Source organism: Lactuca sativa, chromosome 6, assembly GCF_002870075.4.
Source record: "Lactuca sativa cultivar Salinas chromosome 6, Lsat_Salinas_v11, whole genome shotgun sequence".
NCBI classification, from domain to species: Eukaryota; Viridiplantae; Streptophyta; class Magnoliopsida; order Asterales; family Asteraceae; genus Lactuca; species Lactuca sativa.
Window position 1 is genome coordinate 16,774,443 of NC_056628.2, and position 27,316 is coordinate 16,801,758.

General features: G+C 36.6%; 1 protein-coding gene and 1 long non-coding RNA gene across 2 annotated transcripts; both read right to left on the reverse strand.

The window, feature by feature from the left end:
• Window positions 1-14,954: 14,954 nt before the first annotated feature.
• Window positions 14,955-19,642, reverse strand: LOC111913051 (5-oxoprolinase 1). The gene is made up of 2 exons (XM_023908776.3): window positions 19,473-19,642; window positions 14,955-18,928 (listed from the first exon to the last, which is right to left on the reverse strand). Exon 2 carries the CDS (start codon window positions 18,921-18,923, stop codon window positions 15,138-15,140), a length of 3,786 nt encoding a protein of 1,261 aa, XP_023764544.1. The 5' UTR covers window positions 18,924-18,928; window positions 19,473-19,642; the 3' UTR covers window positions 14,955-15,137.
• Window positions 19,643-22,688: 3,046 nt separating this feature from the next.
• On the reverse strand, window positions 22,689-23,930 carry LOC111913050 (uncharacterized). The gene is made up of 2 exons (XR_002857406.2): window positions 23,570-23,930; window positions 22,689-22,907 (listed from the first exon to the last, which is right to left on the reverse strand). It is a non-coding gene; the product is annotated as an uncharacterized LOC111913050 (long non-coding RNA).
• Between the last annotated feature and the right edge of the window lie 3,386 nt (window positions 23,931-27,316).

A 27,316-nucleotide genomic window follows, 5' to 3' on the forward strand; every position in this document is an offset into this window, starting at 1 on the left:
TAATATTTTTTAAACTAATAATATAAAAGGGCAGAGGTCAACCCATAAATCTTTTGGCAAACCCGAACATGACTTTATAATAAGCGGATTGTTGGGTAAAAAAAAACAATACAAATCCGTTTATTTTGGTGTGGAGAATTGTCAAACCTAATCCTTATAAGCTTGTTGCATTTCAAATCATCTCACTTGAAAACAAATAAAGAAAACCTAAATTTACATATTATTGTATTATGATAAGGAAAAACTTAACTTTGTAAAAAAGTTAGGAATTACCATTGTAGTGTCTTGTGTATGGATTTATTGAAATTGATACAACAATACAGACTAAAGATGATAACTCCTAAAAAAACATGATTATGTAAGTGTCGTGTGTTAAACAAAATCAATCAACCTAGCTATATGATATGTGTGATGATCCGTACACAATAATTTTTAGTTATACACAACAATTTATGTTTTATAACAAATTATGTTTTATAAAGTCGTACAATACAATCATCTAAAACATAAATTGTTGTGTATAGTTAAAAAGTATTGTGTACAAATCACTACTCATTTTATATTAATTATCATACCTTATATAAAGACGTCCGATTTATAGGATTGAAATTCTAAAAGTAACACACCTATTTTGTCGATATACCTGCACTTGCAACAACATATATGTACATTACTCATCAATAACATATATGTAAAACTTGGTGTTGCGATAGAGGTAAGCATGATCTATATCGTGTATGGATTTATGTGCAGTATAATTTTGTCTAAAATGGCATAAATCCCATATAGTTCACATTGAGATATAAAAATATAGAATCTTCATGAAAAACTTGTTTTATTGTACTTATTAATGGGATCTACCGGTGATGGAACAATGTTGTCCTTCAATATTATATTCATGTATGGATGCCATTGAATGGGAACAACTTGCTCTCATTCAATAGTATCCACATATTAATATGATCTCGAAGGAAAACATGGTTTTGTCACTAGGAGATCCTAGTAATAAATACAATAAAAACAAGTTTTTCATGAAGATTTTATTTTTGTATCTTAATATGAACTATATGAGATTTGTGTCATTTTAGACAAAATTATACTAAACATAAAACCATACACAATATAGATCATGCTTACCTCTATCGTAACACCAAGTTTTATAGATTTTTGGTTTGAATGTTTTTGATGAGTAATGTACATATATATGTTGTTGCAAGTTCATGTATGTGGACAAAATAAATGTGTTGCTTTAGTGATTATACATTACTTTTAATGAGAAATATGAGATGGATATGGTATTAAATATGAGAGAATGTTTTGTTGCTAATTAAACACAATTAAAAGTTAGATTATGTCATCAAATGGTTTGTAAGGGTTATAAATAGATATACATGAACTTGTACGCATGTTGAAGTTCATGATGGAATTGACCATAGTTGAAAGTACAATGCTTAAATTGGAGGAAAGAGTGATGTTTTGTATGGTTTTGGGGATTAAACAATGTTAAGTGTGACATCCCCCATTTTTCAGAACCAATTAAAACTTTTTATTTACTTTTTAAAATATTGATTTGTCTTTGTTGCAGAAAATCTCAGTTTAATAAAACATTTTGAGATAACAAATGTTGTTTCATAATATTAAAATACCAATGATTTCATAATTAATATTCAACATAGGTTACAACGTAAATACTTAAAGGTCCTAAAAACTATTACATGCTTGTCTCTTCTTTCACTCGGTAGCCTAGTTAGTTTCAATCACCCTTAGTTCTCTGCTACCTATGATGCACATAAATTGAGTGGGTCAAATTTGGGAAAACCTAATGAGATACATAGGGTTTTCAAGCCCATATAATTTAATGATATTAAATTATACTAATAATCCTGCAAAACAAACATTTTCAAATAATATAAATATATAAATCCAACGTAAAATATCTATAAGACACTCTATCCATACATACCCAGTCCAATCGCCTCTTACAAATCCTAGTTCAACGATTACCTAAAATAATCACCTTACATGATGAATCATTAGAGTAACTGTTTGACCACACAGCTAGGGGAGTTCTTGGTCAGTGTAAGTCTTTTAAAGGCAACCAATGTTCAGAGTATTTGATAAATATGATATCCCATTTTATCTACGTATGTGGGTTATGAGTCCACACTAGCAATATAATTTACAAGATCGTCTAGAATAATCAAGTGTTGTTATCCTACTCCAGGAGATGACACAGACTTACTTGCCAGTTGTCTGATCTGGATCCACCATTTATGGTCATCCAAAAAGGGGAAAGTACTACACTCTGCTTTAAACTCACATATTACCCAACTATTCAACTTACTTTGATCTATATATCCTTTATAAGTCTTAGTTATAACTAAGCAAGGTTATAATACATGATATGTAATTCAACACAAAATACAAATAGTCAAATAGTAAAGGATTAATACATACTGAATTTTTTGAGCAATAATGTAACGCTCAGTTTGTGGTATGTATTTTAAATTAAAACTTTCATTTTTGCAAAGGGACTCGAAGAGTCGGAGGCGCCAAACTCGTCGAGTATGAACGAAGGATTGGACGCAGAATTAAAGCCTACTCGACGAGTCGAGAGGCCGAGTCGAGTCGAGAGGCCTCGACTCGACGAGTCGAGAGGCCGAGTCGAGTCGAGAGGCCTCGACTCGACGAATAGGGCTGCTAAAATGAAACCCTAATTTTCAGGGTTTGCATCCTATTTAAACACCTTAACTGCCCTCAACTACAACCTCTATCACCTTCAATCCTTATTCACGAAACCCTAATCCATTTTGAGTGTTATTGAACCTTTGTTATGTGTTCTTGGTGATTTAAAGCTTGAGAAGGAAGAGGAAAGCTTAGGGATTCAAGAGGAAGCAAGTAGATCTAGAGTTTGCGTTGCATTTCCAGCTCATTTGAGGTATAAAGTCTATACCTTGTCTATTCATCTACTAGATCCATTCATGAAATAGTTTAGGGATTTAAGGAACCATTTTTGGAACCACTAATGGATGCAAGCATGTTTGGGGCTAAGACTTCAGATCCAGAGTCTTTGAGGGACTCCATGGCATAAAGGTGCCAACTTTATGGCCATGGGAGTCCCATGCATCATAATAACCACTTTTTAGGGCTATTTGAGCTAAATAGCCCATGCATGAACGTAAAGTTTGTAACTTTATGTGTTATATCGACCTTAGGAGGCCAGATCTATGTTTTGGATCCATTAAGCCTGACTAAAATCGGTTGTATTGAATTAGACTTCGGGGGACTCGACGAGTCGTTCTTAGGACTCATCGAGTTGGGTCGTGGTTCCCTAACCTTTTCTGTTATTGAACAAACTTGTTGAGTCTAGAAGATGACTCAGCGAGTTGGACATGTTTATGGGCTTGAAGATCAAAGCACTCGATGAGTCCAAGGATGAACTTGGCGAGTTGATAGCAAAATGGCCCGATTTGTATGAAGCGGAACTCGACGAGTTTAAGGATGAACTCGGCAAGTTGATGAGCAAAATGTCCCACCATACATGAAGAGGAACTCAACGAGTTCAAGGATGAACTCGGCGAGTTGTATGTGATATACCCCTACTCTGTATGAAGGAGAAATTAACGAGTCCGAGGAAGGACTCGACGAGTTCAAACGGAAAGTCCTGATTCTGTCATGAGGAGAAACTCGACGAGTTAGAGGGTAACTCGACGAGTTAGATCCCGAGTTTCGAGATTATCTGAATCATGGAACTCGACGAGTTGACGGACCAACTCGGCAAGTTGAGTCAACCAAAATGTTGACTTGGACCAGAAGGTTGACTTTGACCAGAGTGTTGACTTTTGACTTGACTATTGACTAGAGTTGACCCTTAAAGAGGTTATAAGTTTGAAAGAGTAATTAAAGAGATGTTATGTGTAGGAGTTTGAGGAGAGTTGATCCCAGCACCGAGGACAATTCAGCTAATTCACGACATTGAGGTGAGTTACCTTCCAGTAGAAGTGGGTCTAAGGCACCAAGGCCGACCCACTAATAGGTGATTATAGTTAAGATGATTGTGTTTGTGATAATTTTCTGGTATGCCACTATCTGTTATGCTTTATGTGCTAGTATGTTATGTGATTATGTGATAGTGGTGGATAGGGGACTAGTCCTTGGACTCGGTTGAGATATACCGGCAGGGTAGGTCGGGTACCCAAATATGTCTGGCAGTATGATATGCTATGTTATTATGTGATAGTAGTAGGGGTGAAATAGTCATCGTAGCCGGTTGAAATAACCAGAGGGTAGGTCGGGCACCCAAATATGCCTGGCAGGGTAGGTCGACCACTCAGATATGCTTAGCAAGGGGTAGGTCGGGCACTCCGGTATGCCTGACAATGGTAGGTAGAGCACCTAGATATGCTCAACAGGATAGTTGGGCACCCAGATATGCTTGGCAGTATGTTTGTTGTATGGTATGTGGTATGATGGGGGAACTCACTAAGCTTTGTGCTTACAGTTTCATTTTTTGTTTCAGGTCCTTCTTATTCGAAGGGAAAGGAGTCGGTACGGTAGTAACACATCACACACACGATTTCTGTCACACCCCCGAACCAGACGGCGGAAACGTCCGGGGGCTGTCGTGACTCAATTGCATACCATAACATTGAATATATATGAAACATAACAACATTCGTCACCATTCATTACATAGTACAACCAGTAGTGTTTACATGTCATACATTGTTTAACACATTACATTCCCAAAAATTAATTTGTTCCATTCATTCAAAAATAAACTGCAACCGTCACTGAATATGATTTCCCTTGATTCACTGGTTCCCTGAGAATACAAGTATTTTGAAAAACGTCAACATATGAAATGTTGGTGAGTTCATAAGTAGTGTTTGAAATCGAATGTTTGTATTGCTTGAAAAACCACCAGAAAATCCGATATTCTCTGAAAAGAAAAGCTTTTGAAAACGTTTGTGAAGATCCATAGGTATGCTTGTTTGTTTCTATACTTGTAAAAAAAATATATTCATTGAATATGTATGCTTTTCAAATCTGTATGTATTGAAATCCCTAGGAAAACCCGACGTTCTCCTAGTTCCTTGAGTTACATGAAGTTACATTGAAACCGTTGCATAGCGTATAGTGTCAGTCCCAGGCGACGTTGGAAGGTTCTCGAGCAGGATTATTTACTACAAACCCGCGTTACACAAACGCTCCGTTTATAGATATACTAACGAACCCGAAGGCGTCGTCAGTACTAATCGCGTTATCCAATCGCCCGGACAAGGTGTAGTCCCACATCCGAAGAGAAAGAGGTCACGAAGACCCCGATGACTCCATTAACCGGTTGGGGAAAATATGCGTGTGAGGGGTCCCCGACCCGCCTCGTAAAATATGCAGACTCTTCTAGCAATACCAAGGACCCTTGGGGACCAGTGGTACAAGCCATTGAAAGTCACTCTACGTTGTGCCAAGTCGGTGAAACTCAACACTTCGTAGAAAATATGTGTCTTCGGGCCTTAAGATCAGGTCATTGGGCTAGCTAGGCCCAACAAGCAAGATTTTACACTTTTGGGGCCCGAAGATGGTGCGTAGACGTCTGTGCACACTCGTATGTATATGTATTACCAAACGTTATTTGTATGAATCGTAGTATCGAAGAGTTAGTAGTTGTAGATTTCCATTGGCTCGAGACCGAGCCAATTCGTTTAACAACGACTTTTGGTATTGTAATGAGTTGTATTTCGTCGATAGTCGCGGTGTCATTATTTGATCAAATTGTACATATTGAATTAGCCTTGAAATATTTCTGGTTTCAGCCCCTCATTATTTGTAAAATTTACATTTTCAACCCTTTTATGTAATATTTCCCGGTTTGGTCCTTAAACTATTTTTCTTGACATTTTAACACCAAAAATTATTGAAATTAATATTTTCCAGCATATTTTTCATAGAAAACAGTTTAAGTCCCTGAAAATGCAGTTTTTCTCGGTTTTAGCCCTTCTTTTCGCAATTTTGACAATTTTGGCCCAAATTGGAAAATTTTTGCAACTTTGGTCCTTTTTAAATTTAAAAAGCATTTTAAACCTTTGAAAAGGATTTGGGACACTTATAGTCCACTGTTTTACAGAAATTCACAGTTTTGGCCCTCCAAAACAGAAAAATTCGCATAATGGGCCTCCTTGGGCCGAAATTTTCATTTTTAGCCCAATAAGCTTGAAATTTATGTTTTTAATCCTCTAATTGAATATAATTCCAGAAATAGTTTTATGGAAACTGTTTTGGCACATTTCATCCATCAGAATCTGTGAAATGTCAATTTGGGCCCTTAATTTTGTATTTTTCACATTTTTGGCCCAAAATGTGTGTTTTTAGCTTAAAGAAAATTGTTGCTAACCACTTAGCTATTTTTCTTGTATCACTTTATATGTAGAAATATATTTGAAGCTAAAATCATAAAACATAAGTTATATCTCGGTTTTGAGGGGTTTAATGGTTAGATCCAACATTAAAACACATAAAAGCATACATATAAGCATGGAAATCATACAAGGCATACAAAACACATATAGATCTACACTTTCACTTGTATTCCCACCCCACAAAACTCATAAAAACAGAAAATAGGGGGTATGAAGCTCACCTTGGGGGGTAGTTTCGGTTCTTGAAGAAAGATTGGAAGAAATGAAGTGATTTTTGGCCTTTGCACTCTTTGATGAACTTTTCGAGATTATGGGGGTTTCTAGAGTGCAAGATCATGATTTTTGCATGGATTAGGAAGAGAAGGAATACAAGTTATAGATCCAAGCAAAACCTTACCTTAGATGATGATTTTTGTGGAAGAACCTTCTTGAATGCTTCCTAATTTTCGAGATTTTGGATGGAGGGGGAGAGTTGTTCTTGAGTGATCTAGAGAGGATTTGAGATATTTTTGGTGGGTGTATGTGTGTATGGCCGAGAGTGAGAGAGGAGAGAAGAAGTGAAGTGATCTTTGAAGTGAAGTGCATGGAGAAATGAGAATAATGCATGGATATCCTATGGGTAAAGATGAGGTGTCACTTGAAAGTCAACTCTTTCTTGTGTTTGGGCCTTGGGCCGAGATTTTAGAGAGGGAAAAGAAAAATTTGGGCTTTTTCCCTTAAGCCCAAAATTAGAGTTAGTTTTGGGTGCTTATTAGCCTTATAAAATAAAATTGTGATTTTTATGCTTTAATAAGCTAGGTTAGGTTAAATTGTGGATCAAAGCTTGTGATTTATTTCATTCTAGGCCCAATATGACCCAAGATATTGAAATAAATAAGTGTGGGTCCAATTAGAGCCCAATTAGGGTTCTAAGCCCATGATAGTCCAATTGGAAGCTTATTGGTCCATTTGGATCCAATAAGGAAGTTCTAGTCCAAAATAGACTTAACAAGAACTTCTAGGGTTTTCCAATTGTTTGATGACTACTTGTAGTACTTGTGTAATGTATTTACTTGAAGTTTTTGATTCACATTAACTTGAATGTATAGATTACATGGCTCAAAATTTACAGTTGTGACAATTTCCGCATATGAGATTCTTAGGATTTGTACTCTAACATTGTTACTATGTGATGACATGATTTTGAGACTTACGCTCTATGGCTTTCTATGAAATAAAATAACTTGCTGATGTTTTCTATAAATTGTTTTATAGATTGCTATATCAAAAATGAAAATTTTGGACCGTATTTTTGGGATGTTACAAGTTGGTATCAGAGCCTTGGTTTGAGGGATTCAGACACACCTTTGGGAGTGTCTAGACTCAAATCGAGGGTTTGAAAGATTTTTACAAAGAAAATAGCTTTTTTTAAAATTTAAAATAAAGAGTTTTGAGAAAGAACAAGGTTTGTAATGCGTGCAATCAACCAGCTCAAGTAAGTTTTCCCCAAGATACCCATACATGTTATGTTATGATATAATTATGAAAATGCAACCTAGATTAGGGTTGGGGATCTAGGAAGGATGTCATATATGCCTATTGTATGTGTATGAGAACTGCATGCTAAATTAGGGCTAAGGATCTTGTAAGATGCCTTATATGCCTGTTATATGTGCCTATTGAATCTCATGCTAGAACTGATTAGTCAATGATATGATGACATGAATAGGATATGCTTGGTTTTGTTACTCAATGCTCGAATGTTGCTTGCTTTTTGCTTTTAGGAGGTCTAGTTATCTTTAAGTAACTAGTAAACAAATACGTTAAGTGTGACATCCCCAAAATCTCAGCCAGAAAAGACCGATTTTCATTTATGCTTTTAAATATTTTCAGAGTAAATCCTTTTGATTTGAAAGAGTTGCGGAATTTGTTCCCAAAAACAAAACATGATAAAACAATGTTTACCGAAGCATTTCATAAAAGAAATGTATTTTCATTATAATCAAAACTCGGGGTGTCATGTTCCGATACAGACCAATAAGCATAAACGAATACATTACAAGTCATATAACAAATATAAACATATGCAGACTTGTAAACAAAACAACTTGATGGTTCATCCATCTCATGCCCCTCCGCCACTTCCTGTAATACAATTTAAAACTGAGTGGGTCAGGCTTGGGAGCCTGGTGAGCATATAGGGTTTTCAACCCACAATAAATATCATATTTAATTTTCACCAACCAACAATAACCCAATTACCCATTCCCGTTATTCTCACTTTAATGTCCCTAAAACAACTAACATAAGGGACCTAGTCTAAGAATATTTCATCGGGGCGACAACACATGCTTCGGGGGTACCTCAGCAATATAAGTCAAATAAGGCAACCATGAGGGGGATGGAGTATAGCGAATGAACACCCAAGTTCATTAACACCTACAGGTGGCGAACCTGGTAATGTTTCCACAAGACTGTCTAGAATAGCCAGTGGTCGTCATCTAAACTCCGCTAGATGACTCAATCAAACAACAACGAGGCCTCTCATCTGTTTATTACACACCAACTGTCTACCCATGTTCTACCCAACATATTAGTAGATAAAAATATACATTTGTATACATAGTTTAAAGAAAACCTGTATAGCATGCTTTAATCAACACATATATCACATAACAGATGAGGCACACACACACATAACACATATCTCATAAAGAAATAAGCAGATCTATAAGATAGAAGTGAGTGAATACACATTCACACATAACACAACCAAATATATACACATAGCACATATTTTATTTAAAATACTTCGTATTATTGTAGTTGGAAGAAAATAACTACACACTCACACTTATAAACAACAATACACTTAATACACTCGAACCAAACTCGTATTATTATTGTGTTTATGAAAGGTAGTATACACTCACTTGATCAGAAGATGATCGGACAACACTACGGCTTATAGAAGTAGTATTCCTTAGCAGATCTGGAAGATCTCCTCGAAAATCGAACTTCTCGCGGGCAGAGCTTCGACTCGGGAACCGCACTTTTCGGGATCTTCGGGGTCTCGGGACTTGCCTCGGGGATAGAGTATGATACCGGGGCTTCGGGGTATCTTCGAGGGTAAAAACGCAGAGCTTTGGCACAAAGATGAGAAGAAATGAACAAAACTCTCGGCTGCCTTCGGATCCTTTATATAGAGGCTGGAGCCTCGGAGTACGCGGGACGTACTGCAGTACGCAGCGCGTACTGCTTCCGAAATCGTCACTGCATGCGTCATCCGAAGTGTCGACACTATGCTGAGTACGCGGTAGCGTACCCTCGTACGCGGGGCGTACTCCGGATCACACCGGTGACTCGTCTTCGGATAAGGCTTCCGATTTTGATTTAAATATAATTACAAAATGATTAATAAACTTCGGAAATTCATAACTTCTTCATACGAACTCCGTTTTCGACGTTCTTTATATCCACGGAAAGGTGAGACCACGCTCTACGACTTTCATTTAGACTCCGTCGGCTAATTTTGACTTTATTTTTATTAATTATTTTTAATAGGGCGCGACAGAAACTTTCGTTATAAATTCATAACTTCTTCGTTTGACGTCCGTTCTCGCCTAACTTTTTATCGCTTCGATACCAACAATGAGATCTTCGATTCTCATTTAGATTGCTTCGGCTAAAAACCGCTCGATCTCAAATCGAGTATTTCAGGCTGCATGCCGCTAAGCCGAAACTTCGATAAATCATAACTTCCTCATACGAAGTCAGATTTGGGCGTTCTATATATATTCGGAAACGTCGTTTCAATTACTACAACATTAATCAAAGATATTGAGTTTATTTTACACTTAAATTTTGACGCTTATTTTTATTCTTAATTAATCAAACCACATAATTAAGCAATTAAGCACAAAACACATAATACTCAAATAATACAATCTTATTATTTCAAAACGGGTTACAAAGGTTAACCTAGACTATTATATTGCTACAAATGGCAAGCCCGGAAACACAGGCGTTACATTAAGTTACATATTGCGAGGACTAATGTAACGCCCGTAGATCTGGGCTAGTCAATTTAGAGGATATAAGCATCAAAAGTGACTTTTTGATAAAATATTATTTAGAATGAATAATCTTAACTAGGTTGTAGTGGTCGTGGCAAGGTTTCCGAATATATAAAGAATACCAAAATCCGAGTTATAACGAAGAAGTTATGACCTGTCGAAGTTTCGCAGCAGAACCGACACGACACAGCGCGACGTAAATAGTGAATTTACGTTAGGGCGATATTTGGCCTAAGTAATCTAAACGAAAGTCGTAGAATACGTTAAACCGAGAGCGTGCATAAAAAGAACATCCAAATATGACTTCGTATGAGGAAGTTATGATTTTTCTAAGTTTCAGCTTAGCAATGTGCAGCCCGAAGTTCGAATATGAGATCGAGTGATTTCTAGCCGAAACAATCCAAACGAGAATCGAAGGTCTCGTCGATAGTAGTCCAACGGTAAAAAGACAGACGGAAACGGACGTCGGATGAAGAAGTTATGAGTTTATAACGGAGTTTTTCTGTCCCGGCCTACTAAAAATAATATAATAAAAATAAAGGTCAAAATTAGCCGACGGAGTCTAAACGAAAGTTGTAGAGCATTATCTCACCTACGCGTGGATATAAATAATGTCGAAAACGGAGATCGTATGCAAAAGTTATGATTTTATGAAGTTTGAGGCACGCATCCCAAAGAGGGAACGCCCCGCATTCAGTACATGGCTCTGGATTGGCCACGTCGATGCTGACTTAGCGGATAAGGGATAGGATCGGAACCCCGCTCCTACGCGCTGCGTTTGAGGAATGCCCTGCGTTCCCAGAAGGAATGCACTGCGTTCGAGGTCGACTTCAGCACTATAAATAGATCGCTTGCGAAGCTGAGATTTGTTGCTCATTTCTTCTCTCTCACTCCTTATTGCCTCGTTTTGCGTGCAATTTATACCCCCCGAAGCCCCGGTATCATCCCAAGACTCGAAGCGAGTCCCAAATCCCCGAAGATCCCGAGAAGTAAAGTTTCCGAGCCGAAACTCTGCCCGTGAGAAGCCCAGTTTTTGTGAAGATCTCCCGGTTTCACCGAAGAAATACTACTCTTAGAGCCGTAGTGCTGCCTGATTATCTTCTGATCAGGTGAGTGTGTAGTTACTTTCTTCTAACACATAGATATGAAGTATTTGCTATGAATTACATGTTACATGTTTATACATTGTTTGTTTACTTGAGATGGATGTTGAATGAATGTTTTATACCGGTTTTTAAATGGTTTAAACTGTATATGTAATTTTTATCTACAAATATGTTGGGTAGAACATAGGTAGACGAGATAGTTGGTGAGTGATGAAGGATGAGTTTGAGGATGAGACGAAGGATGATATAGATCGTGAGATGAGGGTGACAGGTGAAAAATGAGTGAAACCTTTGCCCAAACGATGGCCCCGTCATTCAGCAGAGTAGGGATGACAACCACGAATTATTCTAGACAGTTCTGTGGAATACTAGCAAGGTCGCAACTTGTAGGTGTTGTTGACTTGATGTTCACCGGTGTACTCTAAGAACCATGGCAGCTATAGATTTAGTGCCTTATAATAATAAGATGGTAGCTATGGATTTACTACAGTGTTGATGAACCTTGGTAGCTATGGATTTAGTACTGTATAGATGAACCTTGGCAGCTATGGATTTAGTGTTGGTTATAGGAACCTCGGGTAGCAATGGACTTTGTTCCAATTCCTTAGGTCAATCATTAGGAACGAATGAAGGAAGGATAGTCGATTCTTAGGGTAAAACCTTAAGAAATAAAGAAGATAATGAGGATGGGTAATTGGGTTGATTGTTTGATGATTGAATATAATAAATATATTATTGTGGGTTGAAAACCCTATATGCTCACCAGGCTCCCAAGCCTGACCCACTCAGTTTTCTTTGCATTACAGGTAATGACACAAGAGTATAAGTTGGTGGACTTGACGAGAGATTTTGGATTATAGATCAGTAGTTATAAATAACTGTTGTAAGGTCTATTTTATACTGTTTATGCTTTTGGTCTGTAACGGAACATGACATTCCAAGATTTTGTTATTTAATGAAAATACATTTCTTTAAAGAAATGTTTTGATAATTTCTTATCATATTTTGTTTTGGGAACAAATTCCGCAACTCTTTTAATCAAAGTATTACTTTGATTTTATAAAACAAAGCATAAACAAATCGGTCTTTTCTGGCCGTGAAAATGGGGATGTCACAACTAAATAATTTCAGAAGGTTAGGTCTAGCCCCATTTCGCAGCTTTTGTTTGAGTCCAACCGTTGTAGGGTAGGACCTTTCATTCAAAGAATTATCTGGTCATAGTGATATGTAATGGTATTCGCGAGCTAGTTAGGTAAAGGTAACATGAATTTCTTATGCAGATGATAGCAGAGAGTACGTTAGAGAGTTACCCTAGGGTAAGCCTAGGATGAGATTAGAGCAGTGAGCAGTAGTAGTAGAAGGGACTTGGTGAAGTCAAGGCAATCCTTGAGGAAAGTACAAATATATGTGGAAGGTAGTATGAGCCCGTACTACTAAAAGCAGAGGATCCGTACTAAATTCAAGGAGGGCCGAGATAGAACCAGGGAACTTGTAGAATGTGTGAGACCTCTCGAGGTTATGTATGACCCTGATGATTATGTGTTTTGTTTCAGAATGGTGGTGACACGTTACGGAGCAGGAGGTTCAGGGTTTGGGTTAGGATCCGGTTCAGGTTCGGGTGCAGGTTATGAGCTAGTTGATGACGGACTACGCGAGTTCATTGTGTCTGAGATCACATTAGGCATCCTTGAGGCGACCCTGGTGATTTTCGGGTCGAATAAAGGAAGGGATTATCGAGCTAATGAAGGAGCGTCTCAGGGCATTCAGGAGCGACATGGCATCTGGCCAGTCTGGGACACACACACTCTCCTTCAAGGATTTCAGGGGGTGTGGTGCACCAGACTTCCACGGGGTGAAGGACCTCATTATGGCCAGGAGATGGATTGCAGACATAGAGTCTGCTCAGTTGACTAACTTTTGCCCTGAGAGGTCGAAGGTCCGGTATGCTGCAGGATGTTTGAGGGACCGAGCTCGAGATTGGTGGGAGGCAGTCAGTGATTCATTGGGAGCCCCAACCATTGAGGCTATGACCTGGTTGAGCTTTGTGACCATGTTTAGGGCTGAGTTTGTGCCGACTGTAGAGCTTCAACAGCTTGCCAGGGAGTTTATGGATATGAGGCAGACGACTGAGTCCGTAGCGGAGATTACCGCCAAGTTCAGGGAGAGGGCCTTATTGGTGCCTCGGTATGCGTGAAACGAGGAGATGAGGAAGACTCGGTATCACGACATGTTGAGGGCTGACATCCGGAAACATGTCAGCTAGTCGGCATGCCCGACCTTAGAGGACATGATAGCCAGGGTGAGAGGGAGATTGACATTGAGCACGTCCGGAAGAGGAAGGCGGAGGTTGGGCAGGTTAGTGGGGTTTCGAGGAAGAAACCCAAGGGATCCGACTCTAGGTCGAAGGGCCAGCAGGGCCGAAGCCATTGTGGGAAATGCGACAGGCCACATGAGGGAGCTTGCAGAGCCGAGGAGGCGCATGCCGTACCGGATGTGGTGACGGGTATGTTTTCTTCTCCCTAACTCTTATTATATGTTGTTTATGATATTTATGTGCTATGTTTATGTGCTTTGTTTAGGATCGTTCCATGTGAACGACATTCCAGTACAGATGTTATTTGACTCGAGGGCTACCCGATCATTTGTCTCTCTTGCTCTTAGAAAGAGGTTTCCTAAGTCTCCGGGGATATTGGATTGTCCTTTAGAGGTTGAATAGCTGATGACCGAACTGTTCGGGGGCTACCCGTTGCGTGGGAATCGAATGACATGAAAGAAATGGGTGATAATATGCAAGGCATAAAAGATAGAATGGATAAATTTTTGCAACTTGCTATGGATAGAGATAGTCGGAAACAAAGGGACAACGACCTAAGAGTGCTATCGATTGACACATCGAATTTGACCGGGGATGCGCTTCAAGTGGTAATGAGTGAGGTGGCGCCTATGTATCACTGCGGTTTCATGAGGGATCGCGACACCACTCCCTCCAGCCTAAAAGATCTTTGATGTCAACAATTTTCCTCTCCTTCCGTTGGAACCACCCGAAGAAAAAGTACTAAAATGAAAATATGACAAACAAAGAAGAAATTTAGATATAAGAAACGGGATTTTGTATTTCATATTGTTCAATTTATAATGCACAATTCATGAAATTGATAATGTGTGGTGAGCCATAAATATGGCAATTGAGTTGATATGTCATAAATTAGTTTCTATTATCATTCGCGAGCCATATTAAAGGTAGTTGAGTGAATATGACAGAAAGTGAATTCATAGATATAGCATCTTATTAAGACCTTACGGACTCGCTTTTGTTAGAAAATGCTTCAATACACATTTATGAAGTATTTTTTATCGAATTTGATAATCTGATAGAAGATGAAAATATGGTCATCTTTATGCATTTGACTTCACAGCATATAGTCATTTTAATGACCATCAAAAGTTCATAATAACATTAAAGAAAGGGGGAATCCATTTAAAAAACTACAATGTCAGAACTTTATTACCAAATTTGAATTTTTATCTTTCTCCATCATAATAAGCATAATATGAAATCAAAGAGAACCCCATCCACCTCCACCAGGAGTAAAAATCTGAAGAATTTCACCAGCTTCAACCTCAACCGTATTTTTACCTCCAAGATTCACCACCCGTTTATCTTTCTTCACAAGATAATTAACCCCACGCGCCCCATCCATTCCGCCCTTCAACCCCCTGGGCGCATGCACCCGCCTCTCAGACAGCACACTCACCACCACCCCCCGCCTGAACTCAATCTCCCTAACCACCCCATCACCACCTCTCCACACCCCACCACCACCACTCCCCTCTCTCAACCCAAACCTATGCAAAACAACCGGATACCTCTGCTCAAATATCTCCGGATCCGTCATCCTCGTATTCGTCATATGACACTGGACCCCACTCGTCCCCTCCCACGTGGGCCCCGCCCCACTTCCACCCGCAATCGTTTCATAATACCCAAAAGTGTCATCACCAAAAGTCAAATTATTCATGCAGCCTTGTGAGCACGCGCAAGCTTGAAACGCCATGAAAACGACATCTGTAATCCTCTGTGATGTCAAAACATTGCCTCCAACAACAGCAGCTTTATCACTAGGAGAGAGAAAGGATCCCGAAGGTATAAAGATTGTCACAGGAGCCAAACATCCTTGGTTTAATGGAATATCAATGTCTACCAAACACCTAAGACAGTAAATAACCGCAGCTTTTGTCACGGCTTCCGGAGAGTTCCAGTTCCCATACACTTCAGGGGTAGTTCCGGAAAAATCGAAAAAAGCTTCGCCTTTTTTCGAATCGATTGTGAGTTTTAATCGGATCGTAGAACCGTCGTCCATGTAATCTTCTTCTTGGATTACGATTGAATCGGTAGAATTGGAATCATCGGAATGGAATTGGAGTTTCCCCGGAATTGACTTTAGCATTTCTCTTACCGCTTCTTCCGCGTTTAATTGAACGTAAACCATGTAAGCTTGAACTGTTTTTAACCCGTAGTGGTCGATAAGCTCTTTGATAAGAACAATTCCTCTTTGATTTGCAGCTACTTGTGCATGAAGATCTGATAAATTATCTTGAATCCTTCTAGTCCCTGGAATCTTGTAGCCCGATGATTCCTCCGAACTCGGGAATTGAAGAAGCTTTGTGATTCCTTCTTCTTGAAAGATTCCCTTTTCGACTAGTTTGAATGCTTTTATAGCAGCTCCTTCCTCGTGTATAGATTTTGAAAAAGGCGGCATACTTCCGGGAGTGATTCCGCCTATTTCCGCGTGATGCCCTCGACTAGCAACAAAGAAAACCAACTTTTTTTCATCAAAAACCGGGGTTATAACCGTAATATCAGGTAAATGACTCCCACCAGAACACGGATGATTTGTAACAAGAACATCTCCTTCATGTAAGTTTTCTCCCCAATAATTTAACTGCCATTGAACAGTGCTAGACATGGCTCCTAAATGAACGGGGACATGAGGAGCATTAGCAACTAAACCTCCATCAGGGTCAAAAAGGGCACATGAAAAATCTAATCTTTCTTTTATATTTGTTGAAATTGAAGTTCTTTGTAACGTACGCCCCATCTGTTCAGCTATACCCATGAATCTATGGTTAAAGATAGAAAGCTGGACGACATCAACAACTTTTTCAGATACTTTGACATTGACCGAAATTGACTCTAGCTCAATCTTTATGTTTCCATATTTGGTGATTATGGATTTACAATTGGGTTCAACTATCACAGTGCTGTTTCCATTCATGATAATTGCGGGACCCGGAATGACATGGCCAGATCCTAAAGTTTCAAGCTTGAACAGAGGCGTATCATGCCATTTATTTCCGAAAAAGACCTTGTATTCACCTTGAGATTTAGGGGTAGTGATGGAATTTTCTTGTGTTCGTGGCTTTAAAATGTTTGTCACTCCAATCCCACGAACCCTAACATCACATATTAGAATGTTTCTGTTTTCAAGTTTAAATCCGTATTCCTGCTGGAATAGTTTGACAAATTCAACAGCATAATCACTTCCTGACTTCCCTTTCACCATTATAGCAGTATCAGTCCCTTCATACCTCAAATTTAAGTAAGATTCTGTTGTGATACTACTTTCTCCAAATCCTTGATCTTTAAGCTTCTGTTTCACCTGTTGCAGCAACAAAGTTTCTCTACGTGAAGCTTCTAGAACAGATTCATGACTATAAGCTGCAGAATACGGCTCTTGTGCTTCTTCAATAACATCTGCTAATCCCATTCCATATGCACTCAAAATCCCACAGAATTTATGTACCAAAACTTCATTCATACCTAAAGAACGTGCAATGGCACATGCGTGTTGTGGGCCCGCACCTCCAAAACAAGCAAGAGCATGATTTTTCGTTTCATGTCCTTTCATTTCTGTTAGTTGTCGAATTGGGCGACACATTGTCTCATTAGCAACATTTATAAACCCTTGTGCGATCTCTTCAACTGTCATCTCTTTTGATAATGGATCTTGATTTTTTCTATAAAGATTAATTTTCTTTGCAAGTTTTTCGAATTCTTCTCTGGTTTTGTTGATATCTAAAGGCTGATCTTCATTAGGCCCAAAGATTGATGGGAAGTAATCGGGAATTACATAGCCTAAAACAAGATTAGCATCTGTAACTGACAGCTCACCTCCTTTTCGATAACAAACGGGGCCCGGATGTGCACCCACGGATTCTGGGCCGACCCGGAAAGCTCCAAACTGAAACTTCAACTTAGAACCACCACCAGCCGCCACAGTGTTGATGTCGAGCTGTGGTGCTTGGATTATAGCTCCAGCTATCTGTGTTTCAAGAACTTGTTCATAGCTTCCTGCATATCTGCTCACATCAGTAGAGGTCCCACCCATGTCAAATCCAATGAGGGGCTTTTTCGTCTCAAGCCCAAAAAGTGTCTGAGAGTAGCCAACAACACCGCCAGCTGGACCGGATAAAACCGCTTTGTGGCCGGAGAATCGACTTTCCGGTGCAAGACCACCATCTGATTGCATAAAGAGAACATTCACTTTTCCTAAATCATCATCGAATTTAGAAATGAAACCTGATAAATACTCTTTGATAACTGGAGTCAGATATGCATCTACACTAGCTGTTAAACCTCTAGGAACAGCTCGAACCATTGGAGTCAAAGAAGAAGATAAAGAAACATGTTTGAATCCCATGCTTACAGCTAATTTGTTCACAGCAAGTTCATGATGTGGGTATGTGTAAGAATGCATCAAGACAACTGCTAAACAATTGATTCCCTTTTCTAAAAGACCATTAAGTAAAGGCCTCAAAGTTGCTTCATCAACAGGCTTCACGATTCTAACCTGCTCACCTGAAATACCTGTGACTACATTCGATCCAGACTCTTTTTCATTCTCAAGAACAAGTTGGATTCTTTCATCAACTTCTATAACCTCTTCATATAGATTAGAAGGTTTTGAAACAGTAAGATCAAAGATATTTGGGCGAGCCTGGTTACCAATTTGGAGTAGATCCCTAAATCCTTTGGTCACACACAATGCAATTCTTTCTCCTTTTCTCTCCAAAAGTGCATTTGTTGCAACAGTAGTTCCCATTCGAATCCACTCAATGTTGTCAGTAGGGACTTTTGAAGTCCTGGGGATTTTATTCCCTGTAAATTCTTCCAAAATCCTCCTGATTCCTTCAACTGGAGCATCTTCATAGTTAGATGGATCAACAGACAACAACTTCATTGCTTTGCCTTCAGGTTGACCAGGTATTTCAGCATAGACATCAGTGAATGTGCCTCCTCTGTCTATACAGAACCTAAGCTTTCCTTCATTCACACTGCCCATGGATCCTAGATCACAAAACATAATATCAATACAACACAAACTTAGCTTTGAGGATATAGATGAATCTAGAACTACTAGAACCATTCAAAAGTAGTTTACAATAATCATATCATAGTTGAATTTTAATGAAAGTAAAACACCATAAAAGCATCTTTAGATGTCGTCATTTTCTCTATCTGCTTCATGGATTTGCAATCAATTTTACAAACTGAATATTGAAATGAACTTATTTACAATTTTCAAAAGCTAAAATTCCCAATTTCGACTGGTATAAAATTACTAAACACTATCGAAGGAAGCCTTGGCTTGACAATTGACATAGATACCCTGATATTTAACAGGTGACATGACGGTGGACAATTATTAGAACAAATAGTGCTCTAATGGAGCAGAAATAGTAAAACAGGAACTCTTGCGATGACATTTGAGTACGTTGATCAAGAAATCGTATTCATATGTAAACAGTCGAGCAATCTAATACATAATCCATATTTACTAGAATCGATCAAAGTGTAATGAGAAATTTCGACAGTGGAAGATTAAATTAACCTTGATGAGGTGGTGATTTTGAGTTCTTGAAAGAGGTTAACGCTCGATTAGATGAAGATGAGGGAGTAGTGCAGAGAAGGGCCGCGACGACTGGTAGAGGAAGAAGCTGTGAGGTAGTGCTAGTCGATTAACTCGATTTTGTGTGTTTCTCCGCCGCCGTGTCTACTTTCACTAAATAACGACAATTATTAAATTATTAAAGAAATAGACAATTTTGATAAAATTATTCTATGCATTCTCCAGAAAATTTAATTAGAAATATAATATTTTTCGGAAATAGCCATCAATTTCATACGGGTTCTGAGAAACTAGCATAATCCCTTCAAAAATACTAGTAAAAAGTTGTCATTTTTTTAAATTTGCATAGGTATTCTCAATGACCTTTGTGAAATTGAAGGTCCTGTATTTTTTTTAACGTATAAAACCTTGTTTTCATATTTTAACTTAAAAAATGCAACTTCAAAATGCTCTCAAACCTAATTCCAACGCTAAACTCTCAAGCCCAATCACAAAAATAGATTTGAGTAAATTACATGAATGGTCCTTATGGTTTGGGGTAATTTGCGCGTTTGGTTCTTAACTTATTTTTTTAACTCGGAAAGTTCCTATTGTTTGTTTTTTGTTACACCATTGGTCCCTACTGTTTGCTTTTGTTACGCTCTTGGTCCTTATCTTTCCTAAAAATACTATTATTTAAATATAGAAAAATGGTAGGGTAGGTAAGGTAAGGTGAGGGGATGAGGTTGGTGGTGTGTTTATTTAAATAAATTAACAAATCAAGGGAAAATAGGGTTTTTAGGTAAAACAAGGACCAAGCGCGTAACAAAAACAAACAGTAGGGACCTTCCGAGTTAAAAAAATAAGTTAGGGACCAAACGCGCAAATTATCCTAAACCATAGGGACCATTCGTGTAATTTACTCAATAGATTTGGGTTCAAAGTTCATACTTGGTATTGATCCAAGTTCATAATTTTGTTTAATTTTACTTTAAACGTAATGATTCTTTGTTGTAATATAATGTGGAAAATTGAAGGGAACACAAGCGAAAATGTCATTTTTCACTCAGAAATAATATTTTCGCGGGGAACACCTAGGAAATGACAAAGAGATGCTAAAAATGTAGAAATTGCCATTATAATATTTAACAAAAAGTAACAAGATTTCAGTTTTTTGTATTTTTATAGCAACTTACATTCTGATTTTTCGCTTGTTATAACAATTTTATTTTTCACTTTTTACAACATTATTTTTATTTCTATTCATTTTGGACCATTATGATTAACTAACACTAACCATTAACCAAACCATTATTTGAGTAAAACTGTCATCCAAAATCAATATTAAGTAATACCCAACAACTATTTAAATGCATTAATCGATTGTAATGGTTATGGTTCGGTTTTGGATATCCGAACCAAACTATTTCGTACACACCCAAACTTTCACAACGGACTTATTAACTTGTAGTTACTTTTTTTTAATAGATTTTAAGTACTCGAATGTGAGATGTCCGCATGTCATTGTTGGAAACTCAATAAAATATGAAAAAAAAAAGCCCATATGACATCGATCATTGATGGTCATGTGGGAAATAATTAGCTATGATTAGAAAGATTGAAATTATTTATGTACTGAGTTATAACTATGAAAACCACAGGTAAAAAGAAAAAAAATAACATTGATAAATAAAAATGGTAATGAAAAATCAAATATTTATAAAATTTTATTAAAGAAAATGAAATAAAGAAACATACTGTTATGACACCCAAAAAATTATAATTCACCGTTCTTTTATTTAATAAAATAATAATACTAACTATTTTTTCATAAATATGAGAGATTTAAAAATTCAAGTTCTTTTATTTAATAAAATAATAATATTAACTATTTTTTCATAAATATGAGAGATTTAAAAATTCAAAAATATACGGAGGGCATTTGTATAACATATGAGAAGAAAGATAAAGATAAATTTCTTAATTTCTTAAGAAACTTTTGAAAATGTTAACGATAGATAGTTTATAACAATAGTTTTCTAATAAATAAAAATTATTATAAAACTGATATGAAAAGTAATAACCTTTTGAAAGATTAACTATTTGAGATGTTCTAACAACATATGAATATTAACCATATGAACATTAACGGTCTTATGAACTTTTTATAAACCATTTGTGTTTGTATTACCAAAAAAAATGTTTGTTGCGGTTATACGACACTTTCTTTACTTTTTACCTTTTACCTTTTGAGATCGGAAGTTCATTCTTTTCTTTCTGTTTCTATTTTATTTTATTTTTTCTATAAGTTTTTATATATTTTTTTTACAACTTTAATTTTTTGTATAAATTATCTTTTTTATTAAATTACTTTTTCCAAAAAAAATTTTAGATGCTTGTTTTTATGCGTGTTTTTTTTTTTATTAATTTTCATTTATAGAAAATATATTTTAAAAAAAAATTACCTTTTTTTTTACATATTCATTTTCATAAATGTATTTTTGTTTTTTATAAACATAAAATGCATTTTTATATACCACCAACTTTATTAAAAAAAACATGGTTATATCTAATTAAGGGTTTTCAAAACCAAATATCCGAATTTTAAACTAGGTCACATTTAACTCATGTTTAAAATAGGTAACAAAAGAAAAACAGCTTGACTTCATGTAAATATGGTTTTTATTTTTTTCAAATGAGATCAATTCTTGAAGTTAATAAACAACTTTCAAAAACTAACATTATTTCTTAAACTTTATAAAAATCTTATAGAATCGCCACTCCTTATATTGTATACTTAAAACGCGTGAAATGACTCAAGAGTCGAGTCAAGCTTTTTTCTAATTCAAACTGTGACTGTTCCACAAGCTAACATTTTTATTTCTTGAAATTTATGCAAATGGTTTAGGCTTTGATCTCAAGTAATTAGTTGTGTTACATTTGCACTAGACCTAACTTCACAACATTGGATCAGGCAAACTTTCCAATGTTATTTTTGATGATGAGAATGATAAGGACATTCACGTCTTTTGCATATAGAGCAAATGTCTCAACCCTGTTTTTCTAGGTGAGACAAGAAGTTGCAAATTTTGAATTTTGTCCCATTGACATCAATCTCAGTGTCACAACTCAATCAGTCTCAGCGTCACAAATGCAAGCGAAATCCAATACAACAAGTTGCAAATGAACACGGTCAATAGTGACAGTGAGCTAGCAAGATGACCACAAAAACCAATGTAAATCTTTTTTTAACAAAATCATATTTGGAGTTTCACATTATTCAAATAAAAAATCTGCCTACAGCTTTCTCAACAGCAGAAAGGAAACAAATGGCAAAAACAAGAGTTGAGCCATTAGAATTAGAGATGGATCCCACACCTCTATTCAATTTTCTGGCTCTGGTTTCTCAAAGAATGTCTTCCTCACCCAATCAAATGGCTGCAAAAATTCAACACAACTCACTTGTTAAAACATATGTTTTTCTCTATGAATATACAAGAGAAATTTTGAGCATTTAAACAAAACAATACCCTCACACTCAATGAAATCTAGTCTCAAGGAAAACACCCATAAACTAGCCATGAAAGGGGGGGCTATTAGGTTATGAATCAAGATCTAACCAATGGTTCCTTTCAAAAAATTGCAACAGATGGCAATAAAGGACGGTTTTACAGCTTCAGACTATGATGAATCTTGAAACTTCAGTAGTTTTGAGTTTAAATCTAAGTCGTTCTCACCTTCAACAACCAGAAAAATTATAATTTCAGGCATTATTTTACATTATTGGTCATCTAGGTATAGCCAGGTATAGTTTGACCATAAAGGTCAATGTTCTTCGAAAGATTAATGTCACAGAGCCAAGATCCAGATCTAATCCCTAGCGTAACGACGATTCGAGACTCTGATTTACTAGAAAAACAAACAATTGCACAAAGCATAAATACGAAAACAGAATTTCATCGCGATTAAGAAAGAGATTAACGAACTGATTGAAAAAGATATAGTTCAACGAGATCCTAATTTTATGATGATAAATTGAGTTGATCAAGCGATCAATAAATCGAAGAAATGAAAATCGAAATATTAGGGGGAAGAACGACCTGAACCACCCAAATAGCGCCCGTGAGAGCAACGACACCCCAACCGGCGGCTGCCTGGATATCGGTGGCTTGAAGGCGTTTGGTTGGCTTGATGAGCTTGGTTAAGTTTGAGGCTCCGGCCATTGTCTTCGATGCTTTTCAACCAAAACCTAGCGAAGGGAATATTGTTTGGTGTTTGGAGTTTTCGTTCTTTTGTAAAAAAGCGATAACCAAAATTCAAGATCCTCCTCCCTCTATAAATACACTCCCACCCGTAAATACGAGAAAAACATTAACCATAAAATTGATATACGATGTTTTTTTTAGAGTAAATTGAAGAAATGATCCCTATGGTTGTATGAAAATTGCACTAACACCCATTTTTTTCTTCTAATACTTGATGTTTAAGTGGGATTTCTTGTTTAAGGGCTGTTTGGCTTAGCTTTTCATAGCCAAAAGTCCTTTTTGTAAAAGAAAAAAAACAAAAAGATGTTTGGCAAACTAATAACTTTTGGAGTTTTAATACAAGAAAAAACAACTTTTTGTAAAAGTCAGGAAATCCTGACTTTTTGTAACTTTTTGGAAAAGTTCTTTTGAGTTTTTAAAAGCTAAGCCAAACACGCCCTTAGTTTTTCACAACCCAAAAATCTTTTTTGGAAATGTTATAAAAAGTTAGGATTTCTTGACTTTTCCAAAAAATTCATTTTCCTTGTATAAAAACTCCAAAAGTAACTTTTAAAACTATTTTTGTCAAACATCTTTTGTTTTTTTTCTTTTCCAAAAAGGACTTTTGGGCTGTGAAAAACTAAGTCAAACACCCCCTAAGTCTTTGTTTTGTTACGTATATTCCATTTGTTTTGAGATGTTAACTCAACCCACATGCCTCACACACAATGGCAAAATTGTTGTTTTTTTTTTTATCCGTATCTTTTTTATTACTGCCACTCTCACGTGATAATTTAGAATATGATCATTCTTATGTTAACTTATCCCTCCAAGCTTCAAGTGTTCATCTTCATTGTCACTTACAACCATCACAAAGATTAGTAGGGATTATCATCTTGATCAAATCAGTAGTGCAATAGTTGTGTGAAGCTAAAAAATGGTGTTGACGGTTTGGAAAATATGAGATAAATGGATAGATGACAAAGTGAATGCTATTATCGGATGTTTGATGTCTTTGACAACGTTGGACCCATTGTTGTTTTGTTATTTGTTTATTTGTGAAAGATGTATGATTTGTTAAGTAGCTAATTGGTTTTTTGGTAGTCTAATTGTATTCTATTGTGTAGCTATCAGTGACAATCTTTTTGGCATAGAAACATGTCACTGGGAAGGAAGTGCATGAATATAAAATGACTATGGTCGATTTCTTTGACATTTACATTTTTATCGCTTATTGAAGTAGATGCCATAATGCATGAACTAGGTTATTTAGAAGAAATCCTAATATATTTTCAGTTCACAAAACCAAATGAGGTTTTAGTTTACGAATTGATTTCTTTTGGAAATGATGGAAGTGTATACTTTTTTGTGAAATTAGTGATTAAGCATTTGTGAAATTGGTAATTAAGCATAAGGTTTTACAAGTTTATATTGAACACAAGATAACAAAATTGACACTTACTTTACAACCCCTAGTAATGTGATCATTGATGAGATCATTAAAATCACATCTTAAAGAGCTCGTAGTTTGTTTCTAAAAGTTAAATTGTCATCGACATCTTTATAGGAAGAGCTCATTCTCATGTTCTTATATAAATACATGTGAGGTATTCATTCCCAAACTTATTTATGAAAAAGAGAAATCTGTCATCATATTTGTGGAGTACATGAGGTCCTACCATCTTATTAGAAGGTTGTGTGGTGTCCACCATGTAATAGATAAACGCCCCAACCCACTGACACCAACAAGAATCACATTGTTTAAGAAGATAGAGAAGGATGCTTCGATTGACATCATCAATAACACATGTAGTAATGTTCTCAATAGCAACATACTTATGATTTTGTTGAGAACATGTTAAATGGGTTATAATGGTGTTTTATATACTTGAAGATATTAAAAAAATATTGATTGTTGCTTTCTGCATGTGATAGATTTCCACCGGACCCTCTTATACTAAATTAGTTTCTATTGGACCCTCTCCTAATAGATTAGTTTTCATCAACATCATATGCATTCAATGTAGTAGATCTATGTATATGTGAACAATATACACAATACATATGTACACAATTATGAAGTATCGTTACGAAGAACGATTTTCTAATGTTTGACATCACTCTTGTCATATATCTCTATAAGTCTATATCATAAAGTAACTCGGGATGTTAGAATGATAAACTTACCTTAGAGCTATTTTTATAGTCTATCTCCATTGACACATTTAACAACCCATAAATGTATCATATACGAGGGATGATATAAATTGTAGTTCCAAAGTCCAAACCTTTGGCATGATATATTGAGTTTCACCATGAACATCTGTCACGATCCTCCAACACAAAGAACTACGAAAAAAACCAATCAGAACTTATTTTTTATTAAAAAGAAGTTGTTTGAAATATGTTTGACTACTGAATTAAAAGTAAACACTAAATAAAGAAAATTTATGATATTTCACAGTAAGTTTTCGCAATGGGCCCATTTGGTTGTACCACAACCATTTCGGGATAATGACTTGAAAGGGTAACGGACTTTCGACTTTCTTCACATTTAGTCACTAAACTTTTTTTCGTTATCTATTTGCCATTGAACTATTGAAATTGTTCACATTTTACCCTTATGACCGGTTGTTACCGGTCATAAGGGTAAAATGTGAACAATTTCAATAGTTTAGTGGCAAATAGACAATGAAAAAAAGTTTAGTGACTAAATGTGAACAAAATTGAAAGTTTGTTTCCCTCTAAAAAGTTCAATGGCTAAATGTGAACAAACTTCCTATTGTACTATGTTTTAGCAAATTATTTATTTTTGTTTAATTGTAGCAACATTTGTTCATGAAGAAATCTATGAAATAAAAAAACAAAATGTAACATTCGGATTTCCAGGTATCATAATTTAAGTATTTTTCTTTTGAGTTAAGAAGAGAGACTTGACGAGTTGACGCCTCAACTCGTCGAGTAAGGTCGCGACTGATGACTCGGATTAATGAATGGACTCGACGAGTCCGCCCTGTTGGCAGAAACCCTAAATCTTTGGGCCCGAGACATATTTAAAGGCACTTATGGCCTTCAATTGCGACTTCCTTTCCCATAAGTGAGAACCTTAGCGAGCTTGAGTGTGTAGAGTGAGAGGAAGAGCTATATTGAGCTTTTTGGTGTGATTTTGCAAGAAAGGAGAAGAGTTCCAGCAAGAGGGACCAAGGAAGGTTATTGTTCTGAGTTATTCAAACAAGGAGCTTCATTCTGAGGTACAAAAATGAACCTTTTTCCTTCCCTATTGTGTAGATTCCATTTTGGGGTTAGGGCGTGAATCACTTCATCTTTGGGGTTTTGAATGCCTCAAACCCCTCTTGCAAGTTTGTGTTATAGATCTGGACCCTTCAAGGTCCAGAGAGCCGAGAATATGAAGCTTTAGTAGAGTAAACCTTGGGGTTTGAAGTTAGGAATATGGACCCATCTAGGTCCAGAGAGCCAAGAATATGAAGCTTTAGTAGAGTAAACCTTGGGGTTTGAAGTTAGGAAGCATTTATGGGATTTTTATGGTATATATAGTTACTTTCATCTTACACATACATATGAAGTATTTTATATAAATTACGT